Below are 9997 nucleotides of genomic sequence, written 5' to 3'. Positions count from 1 at the left end.
GGTGCTATATAAGTGCAGCCCAGAACAGTGTAATATTGACCAGTTGTTGTTTTAAAGACATGTATTTTAGTCCAAAGTTTTTATAAACTGTTTCGAACTCAAATCCCAGTTTTTCTAAGCAAACAGAATGACACAGAGACTTCAGCGTATAAGCCACACTGACAGTCCAGTAAAGTACTGAGGAAGCACTGCAATCTTCATAGAATCATAGAAACCCTATAGCATAGAAGGAAGCCGTCCAACACGTTGTGCCTAAACCAACAACAATTCCACCCAGGCCCTATCCCTGCAATTCCACACGTTTGTCCCACCAATCCCTCTAATCTACGCATCCCAGGAGACTAAGGGGATGGTCAATGCACCTAACAGCATATCTTTGGATTGTGAGAGGAAACAGGAGAACACAGAGGAAACCCACGCAGACATGGGGAGAATGTACAAACTCCACACCGTCACACAAGTTGGGAATCGAACCCAGATCTTTGGAGCTGTGAGGCAGTAGTACTAACCACTGCACCACTGTGCCGCCCCAATTTTAGGGGTGCTGTTTTTTGGATGGCACATTACATCAGTGACTCAGCCATCTGCCCTGGCAGGTGATCCTGTCACATTCAAATAAGAGTTAAAGAGATCTTCCAGAGGTCTAGCCAACATTAATTTCTCAACCACATTGACTAAAACTGACAACACGAATGTAACAATAGGAGTGAGTCATTTATCCCCCCAAACCATTATTCCACATCTAGTCATTTTCTCTTTGATATTTGTAGAATCATTCTGTGTACACGTTGGCTACCTTAAGAACATAAGAACTCGGAGCAGGAGTAGGCCATCTGGCTCCTCAAGCCTGCTTCGCCATTCTATAAGATCATGGCTGATCTTTTTGTGGACCCACCCACACACCATAACTCTTAATTCCTTTACTGTTCAAACACTTATCTATCCTTGCCTTAAAAACATTCAGTGAGATAGCCTCAACTGCTTCAATGGGCAAGGAATTCCATAGACTCACAACCCTTTGTGTGAATAAGTTCCTCCTCAACTCAGTCCTAAATCCGCTTCCCCTTATTTTGAGGCTATGCCCCCTAGTTCTAGTTTCACCTGCCAATGGAAACAAGTTCTCCAAGGCGGCCTTCACAACATACGACAGCGCAGAGTCACTGAGCAGAAACTGATTGCCAAGTTCTGCATACATGAGGATGGCTTCAACCAGGATCTTGAGTTAATTTCACACTATCTGTATCCCCCATGGCTTGCCTGGGCTTGCAACATCTCACTTTCTGTCCTGTCTGGACACAATAGACATCTTTTTAACCTATGCTTAATGCTATCTCCACTCACATTGTCTGCACCTTTAAGACTTGATTAGGTGTAAAGACTCGCATTCTAATCAATATTCTGTGAACTCTGTGTGCCTTTATATGCCCTGTTTGTGATTAGAACTGCCCACTCACCTGATGAAGGAGCAGCGCTCCGAAAGCTAGTGGTGTTTACTACCAAATAAATCTGTTGGACTTTAACCTGATGTTATGAGACTTTTTACTGCAAAGACTTGGAGACAGAAAGCCTGTCCACAGTCAGCCCTGCTGCTCCTGCCTTTGTTTTCACATGTGGGCATTTTGTAACTTGCTCTCAGTAAGTCTCAATTTCATGATACCCTTCTGAATGTCTTTCAGGGCAGCACAGTGGTTAGCACTGCTGCCTCACAACACCAGGGGCCAAGGTTCAATTCCAGCCTCAGGTGACTGTCTGTCTGGAATTTGCATGTTCTCCCCATTACGGCATGGATTTCTTTTGGATGTTCCAGTTTCCTCCCCCTTAATGTCAGGGGGATTAGTTAGGCTAAATGAATGGGATGAATGGGGTTATGGGGAGGGGGCCTGGGTGGGATTGTGGTCGGTGATGACTTGATGGGCCAAATGGCCTTGTTCTGGAGTGTAGGATTCTATGAATAAACCTGGCTTACATACCTTTGCATTTAGAAGATTGGGGTAACTGGCCTAACAAAGGTGTTTAAAGGAACTGGGGGGTAGATACAGAGAACACAGTTCTCCTGCTGAGGAATCAAGATCAAATGGACAAAATCTTAAAATTCAAACTATCTTATTCAGGATCAAAATCACGGTGCTCATTTCCACACAAACTGAAATACCGACTGGGAGTGCAGAATTGTTTGAAATTTTCATGGCGGTTTTGGTTGGGGTGTCAAGGAGGATGGAACAAACACAGGGAAATGGAGTGGAGGTACGAATCAGCCATGACCTAATTGAATGGCAGGAGGGGCTAAATTGTCTACTCCAGACCGTAACTTTCTCTAATCCCTGCTTTCTGTCTACGGAACACACAGGAAGAGGAACATAGTCTCACTGCAAACTCTTTCTTGTAATATTCCCATGTGTATCGGTATAGGTGAGAGTAAAATGTTTCCAGCTGTTAAGTGGAGAAACATGTCTGTGTTGGCAGTAAGGAATCCTGTCCCAGTCACCGGCGCACATGACTTCCTTAACTAGTGTTTGTGTACAGTCTGTGTGTAAAAGGAGACCCATTTAATTAATTAATGGTTTCCCCCAGGGTGCAGTGCAGGCCCTGTGTACCGTGAAGCAAATAAAAAGGCAGCTGATTCAGGGACAGATGTGAAGTCAGGCCAAAGCTTCTGCTCATCAATCACTCAGCTCTGTATTGGTGTGTGTGTGAGTGTGTGTGTTTGTAGATGTACGAGTACTGTGACCGCTTCTGGGCCGAGGGCAGCGTACCAGGGGATGGCGTGTTGTGAGGACCAGCGTTCTTGCCTTTCAGCCCTCAGCATAATCAGCTCCGTCGCTGCCTTGCTTTCTCTCTTTATCGCAGCCGCATCTCCCCAGTTCCTGGATCCAGACGTGAGTTACACATTTGTTTTCCCCTGTCTCTTTCTCACTGACACCCTCTCCTCTGCGTCGTCGTAGTACTGAGCTGCCTCAGTGCTACTGGTTACCACAGGCAGTGCTGTGCCTGCCTCGGGAGGCCTATTCCCTCAACACTTGACCAGAGAAACAAATGTTTGCCAAGGAGAAATACATGGGGGCCATGCAGTCTCCCCTTCAGTGGCTGATCCTCTCTTTCCCTCTTTTGCTCCATTCACTCATCCCTGACACTGTTGCTGCTTGTTGCAATGCCAGGAGATTTATTTCTCTCTCTGTGGTTTCAGTGCCTTCCTCAGTGCTCTGGAAGCATGTTAAACTTGGCAGTTTGTTAAACATTTCCTTGTGCCACCGGAGAAAGTTTGACAATAGGGGTTTTGTGATGCTCATTTCATAGGTGGTCAAACAGAAGGCATTGCAAGAAAGGGAGGGTGGCATGGGGGCACAGTGATTGGCACTGCTGCCTCACAGCACCAGGGACCGGGTTTGATTCCCCGGCCTCGGGTCACTATCTGTGTGGAGTTTGCACGGTCTCCCCATGCCTGTGTGGGTTTCCTTCAGGCGCTCGGTTTTCTTCCACAGTAAAAAGATGTGCGGCGGGTTAGGTGGATTTGCCGTGCTAAATTGCCCCTTAGCATCAGGAGACCAGCTTGAGTAAATGCGTGGGGTTATGGGAATAGGGCCAAGGTGGGATTGTCGGTGCAGACTCAATGGGCTGAATAGCCTCCTTCTGCACTGTAGGATTCTATGATTCTAAGAAGGGAAGAGGAGTGGGTTAGGAGCTGGGTGAAGCACTATCACAGACATTTGGAGACAAAGAGGCCGGATTTTCTGTTTTGGGTCAGGAATCACATTTGATCCTGGCGTCAGTGTCCTGAGTCTGCATCACGTCGGGTGTAGTTACCTTAATACAATATCGGCAGCATTGACCAATGAATGGTCAGAGGATGTGCTTTCTGTGCGCTTAAAGATTTTGGGGGGGGTGGGGTTTGCATTCCCATCCCTGTCATCAGGAGGTGGGAAAGCTGGTGGAGACAGAGAATCCAATGGGATTCCCAAACCCTTCTATGCCAGCCAGAGTTCCCCTTGACATTGTCACCCCCCCCCCCATCACCCCCTCCTCCCCCTCCACCCCTGCCAGTGTCATAATGGGGCTCACACCATGAAAAGCCAGGAACCCCATACATTTATTCATCATCTCTGGATACCCGGCTGTACTATCCTGCCATGTTAGCATATCACCCCGCCCCGCTATGTCAGTGTGACACCATGTCAGCAGGGTTTAGAACAGATTGGACAAATGGGGACCTAGCAAATTGTATCTGCCAGAGGTACGTAATGTCCCCAAAGGAGAGAGGCCCAGGTAGTACCCAATCAATGCCCCGGCACATCCTCTGGCACTGCCTGGGCACCAAGGTAAGTATGGACCCTCAGAGGAGAGAGAGAGACATGCCCAAGCAGTGCCTTGGCACTGTCCCATGGTACTGTCCCAGCACTGCCCCTTGGCACTGCCCTGACACATTCCCCTGGCACTGCCAGAGCACCAAATTAAGCAGAGGCCGCGAAGGGAGAGGAAGCCACTGCTCCTTGGCACTGCTGGTGCCAGGGGTGGGTCCATTGGGGAACCCCATGGCGGGAGGGTTCTGTTTATGTGTGTTGGGGGTAGGGCTGATGTATGTGAGTGTGGCTGATGTGGGTGGCTGGGGTCGGGGGAGTGCCTCCGAAACTTGCATGGTTGGGGGGAGGGGTTGGGGATGGGAATGTGTGCCCCCGATATTAGCATGGTGGGGATGGGGGTGGGGGTGGCAGGTATGCCCCAATACTTGCATGGTAGGGGTGATGCTGTGTGCCCCGATAATTGTATGGTGGGGGACATGATTGTGGGGAGTCCTCTGTGTCTTTGGCACGGGGGGTGGGGGGACATTTATTATGAGAGCTGATTGAAGTGCCCTGTAAAGAAAGCCCCCAGTCTCTGTGGAGTTGGTGTTACTGGATCTATTTGGTCCTGCCCTGCCAGTGTGACAGCACAAACCATGCCCCCAGATTTTCTATGCACTGTATATCAGAGAATCTGGTCTGAATGTGCATCTGCTAATACATATGGCAATAATAAATCAAATCAAATCAAATTAAATCAAACGCTTGTCGGTTTTGAGTCAGAACTTGACACGCTGACAAATATTGGAAAAATTCCACCCTTTGAGAAAAAAAATCATAAAATCCCGCCTGCTGGATGGGTTCCTGGATCTGGAAGACAAATTGGCAATGACACTTCAGCCATTCCACCAGCTGAGGTAGAAGCTGTTGATTCCTATAAATAGTGGAGATGTGAAGGGCAAGTTTTTTACACAGAGAGCGGAAGGTGTCTGGGGTGTGCTGTGGGCAGCGCCCACAGGCAGGCAGGTAGGTATGTGCAGGCAGATACGATGGGTGCATTTAAGGGGCATTTTGATAAGCACATGAATATGCAAGAAATAGAGCGATAGGGACTAAGAGCAGGCAGAAAGGATTAGGTTAATTTGGCATCTTGTTCAGTAAAACATTGTGGGCTGAAGGGCCTGGTCCTATGCTGCACTATTCAATGTTCTATGTTCTATATGTCTATAAGAGAGAGGGGCCATCTCAAAATGGAGGCACACTCTGAAGTTTGGGTAATAATATTGAAAGTGAGAAAAGCCACAGCTGCCCGGTTGTGATCAAGTAAGGGCCAAAGCCTTCTCCTGGATAGCCAGCAACTGTGGACCGGAGTAAGGGTATGTGTCTCTAATGGGATGAAGAGTGACCCTCCCTGCACACCCACTCCCAGCTTGCCAGGAGGCTGCCTTGTTTAACTTGCTTTCAGCTGCAGTATGGAACCCAGTGGGATCAGAAAATTCCAGCTGTTGTCAAAGTGCCCACAGCAGACTGCTTTACTGCCTGTGTTCTACCTGCCTTTTTCGGGTGAACAGCCATCTTGCCCCAAATTGGGTGACCGCTCGGCACGGCATGCTGGCCCAGTGGTTGTCTCTGCTTTCTCACAGCGCCAGGGACCTGGATTGCTGTCTGTGTGGAGTTTGCACATTCTCCCCGTGTCTGTGTGGGCTTCCTCTGAGTGCTCCAGTGTCCAAAGTTTGGTTGATTGGCCATGTTAAATTGCCCCTAATTGTCAGGGGATTAGCAGGGTAAATGAGGGTTATGGGAATAGGGCCTGGGTGGGATCGCGGTAGGTACAGTACCGAAGGAGGCTAAATGGCCTCCTTCTGTACTGTAGAGATTCTATGATTCCTATAACACATCCATTCAGTCCCCAAGCATGAACCTGAGCTTCTGGTCACTTTCCATTTTAATTCACCGCCTTTTCTCGGGCTCACATTTCTGTCCTCGGCCTACTGCAATGCTCCAATGAAGCTTGAGGAGCGCCACCTAATCTTCTGATTCTGCACTTCAAACAGCCTTCTGGGCTCAACATTGAGGTTAACAAATGAAGGCAATGAACTCCGTCCCCTGTTATGATTCTGATTTTTTTTTATTCCTCATGTGCTGGTTTTTCACTTTCGGGCAGAGCTGTTCATCATTTTGCCATTCATTTACCCACTCTGGACAAATGCTTTGTTTCTTCACTACAACTATTATCACTCCCTTTGCCTTTGCTCCCATACTTGTGTCATTAAATCCCTCTACCCTATCCTAGACATTCCCTTTTGTTCTTCCTCCCTCTTCTCCCTTCCCACGTATAAAACCATCACATTTCTGCTTCCCTCCAATTCTGAAGAAAAGTCAAATTTGACTCCGAGCGTTAACCTTGTTTTAGAACAAAGATCAAAAAAAATTACAGCACAGGAACAGGCCCTTCGGCCCTCCAAACCTGCACCAACCATGCTACCAGACTTAACTAAAACCCGCTATGCTTCTGGGGACCATATCCCTCTATTCCCATCCTATTCATGTACTTGTCAAGACGCCCCTTAAAAGTCACTATCGTAACTGCTTTCACTGCCTTCCCCGGCAGCGGGTTCCAGGCATCCACCACCCTCTATGTAAAAAACTTGCCCTCATACATTTCCTTTAAACCTGGCCCCTTTCACCTTAAAGCTATGCCCCTAAGAAATTGACTCTTCCACCCTGGGAAAAAGCTTCTGACTATCCATTCTGTCCATGACCCTCATAATCTTGTAGACTTCTATCAGGTTGCCCCTCAACCTTCATCATTCCAGTGAGAACAAACCAAGTTTCTTCAACTGCCCCTCATAGCTGAATGGATGTCACCAATCCCATTGAATATTTCCAGCGCTTTCTGTTTTTATATTGCCCCGACCCTGGCCTTTCTCTAAATAGCTCCAGATCAGAATCCTGCTGGATATCCGGCACGCCAACTGGCAACGCGAAATTCCGCACCCATCCAGGTGCCTCCCACCCCCATCAGGCATCAAAACTCCAGCCCTTCATTACTGAATCCATCAGAGACGATAAATAAATAAAAAATAACCAGAGGCAATGGGGATGAAAAATAATGTTAAGAGGATAACTTTATAGCAGCGTTCAAAAAGACGAAAGGATTTGTTGGAATAAATGAGACATTTTCCACTGGCAAGAGGATCAATGGGAAGAGGATAAGCCTTTCAGGGAATTGGCTAAAGAATCAGAGGGGAAATGAAGGGAATTATTTTTTACGCAGCGAGGTATTATAATCTGCAATGTATTGCCTCAGAGCATGCTGGAAACAGATCCCATAGCTATATTCAAAAGAGAGTTGTTTTCCAAAGGGCTAGGGAAATAAGTTGGGAGTGGGTGGCATGTTGGCACAGTGGTTAGCACTGCTGCCTCACAGCGCCAGGAACTAGGGTTCAATCCTTGGATTGGGTCACTATCTGTGTGGAGTTTGCACGTTCTCCCCTTGTCCGCGTGGGTTTCCTTCGGGTGCTCCAATTCCCTCCCACAGTCCGAAAGACATGCTGGTTAGGTGCACAGGCAGTGCTAAATTCTTCCTCAGTGTACCCAAACACTGGTGCTGGAGTGTGGCCACTAGGGTATTTTCACAGTCACTTCACTGCGGTGTTCGTGTAAGACTACTTTTGACACTAATAAATAAACTTAGAATTGGATGGTTCTTTCAACAAGGCAACACAAGCTTGGGAGATTAAATGGTCCACTTCAGTGCTGTGGGCTACTGTAATTCTATGTCACAGGCTGAGGCATTGCTTTTGATTTGATTTATTATTGTTACATGTATTTGTACACAGTGAAAAGTATTGTTTCTTGCATGCTGTATAGACAAAACATACCATTCACAGAGTGCATGGGGAGAAGGAAATGAGACAGTGCAGAAGGCAGTGCTACAGTCATAGCTAGGGTGTAGAGAAAGATCAATTTAATGCGAGGTAGATCCTTTCAAAAGTCTGATGGCAGCAGGGAAGAAGCAGTTTTTGAGTCGGTTGGTACGTGACCTCAGACTTTTGTATCTTTTTCCTGATGGAAGAAGGTGGAAGAGAGAATGTCCGGGATGCGTGGGATCCTTGATTATGCTGGATGCTTTTCCAAGGCAGTGGGAAGTTTTGATGTCTAATTCAAAACTGAATTGAGTTGCTGTCCACCTCATTTTATGTCTCAAAGGAAAAGATGCCCTTAAAACCCAGGGAGTGCCTAATGACCATGAATCTCTTCTTCCTCATGTTGGTAATTTCTAATAGGGTTAGAAAGGCATTTCCCAGTGTCTGGCTGCAACTTCAGCAAGAAGTCTCACAACACCAGGTTAAAGTCCAACAGGTTTATTTGGTAGCAAACGCCACTAGCTTTCGGGGCCTTGCCCCTTTGTCAGGTGCAACTCCTCATTCACCTGACGAAGGAGCAAAGCTCAAAAGCTAGTGATGTTTGCTACCAAATAAACCTATTGGACTTTAACCTAGTGTTGTGAGACTTCTTACTGTGTTTACCCCCGTCCAGTGCTGGCATCCCCACAATATTGCAACTTCTGCAACAGACCATCCGGCACTCCGACTGATGGTATTAACTGACAAAATTATTGTTTCTCCTGATGTGCATTACTGCACCAGGATAACCCCAGCATCAGCACACCAAGAATAATTCCTGTGCTGTCTACAAGAGAAGGGTATTGGATAAGGGGCAGTGACATGGTGACAAGCAGTTGACAGACGAACAGGGAGAATAAGTGGGGTGTGAAGAATAATTGTACAGTGACAGAGGCTGAGATAGCCATTTGATTTTCACTTTTATTCAACTGCAACCGAATAGATGTTTGAGCAGGGATGGTGAATGTATTATAGAAATGGTGATTCATGTCTCACAGGAAGGTCAAAGAAAATTCAAGTGGTTGCCAGGAGGTGAAGGTGAGGTGCTTGCATTTGTCTGCAACTGCAAAAGGAGGAGGCTGTGGCATGGTACTTGTAAGAGATGAATAGTTTTCTGAAGCAAGTATTGAAGCCACAGCACGATTTTGGATGTCAAATTCACTGCGTGGCTATTTCCACATACTAGTGGGGAATAAAGACCATACTTGAGGTCTATAAAATAATTAGGGTCACAGATCAGCTAGATAATCAATATCTTTTCCCAAAGATAGAGGAGTCCAGAACTAGAGGGCATAGATTTAAAGTGAGGGGGGAGAGATATAAAAATGTCCAGAGGGGCAATTTTTTCACGCAGAAGGTGGTGAGTGTCTGGAACAAGGTGCCAGAGGTAGCAGTAGAGGTGGGTACAATTTTGTCTTTTAAAAAGTGTTTAGACAGTTACATGGGTAAGATGGGTATAGAGGGATATGGGCCAAATGCGGGCAATTGGAACTATCTGTTTAAAAAAAGGGCAGCATGGACAAATTGGGCCAAAGAGCCTGTTTCTATGCTGTAAAACCCAATGATTCTATGACTCTATGACTTGACAATGTCACCAGTAAGCCAAAAGGCACCTAAATAGAAGTTCAAGAATCTAGATTTTCACACAGGGATCTGCCCATTGCTTGTGAGAGCAATCAGTGGGTTAGGCTGTCCGATGTCCATAATCTGGGTTAGTGCACCCTCTTTAGGTATTGTCAAGTACTGACACTAGAAAAGCCGTGGAGAAAATTCAGACAAAGGGAAGAATTTGCCATGCAATCTGCCACGGGAGGC

The 9997-nt window shown here is 46.7% G+C and overlaps 1 protein-coding gene across 2 annotated transcripts in view; it reads left to right on the top strand.

The window, feature by feature from the left end:
* Positions 1 to 2630: 2630 nt before the first annotated feature.
* Positions 2631 to 9997, top strand: part of tmie (transmembrane inner ear) — a 101528-nt gene continuing 94161 nt past the window's right edge. For both annotated transcript variants that reach the window (XM_080194972.1, XM_080194973.1), the window contains exon 1: positions 2631 to 2876. In XM_080194972.1, the coding sequence (XP_080051098.1) occupies positions 2760 to 2876 (117 nt within the window). In that variant the 5' untranslated portion in view covers positions 2631 to 2759. The remainder of the gene's footprint in view (positions 2877 to 9997) is intronic.

The sequence above is a fragment of the Carcharhinus amblyrhynchos genome, chromosome 8 (assembly GCF_965287045.1).
Source record: "Carcharhinus amblyrhynchos chromosome 8, sCarAmb.v2.hapA, whole genome shotgun sequence".
Classification (NCBI taxonomy): domain Eukaryota; kingdom Metazoa; phylum Chordata; class Chondrichthyes; order Carcharhiniformes; family Carcharhinidae; genus Carcharhinus; species Carcharhinus amblyrhynchos.
Note: the sequence above shows the minus strand (reverse complement) of the source record. Positions and strands in the feature narration are given on the sequence as shown.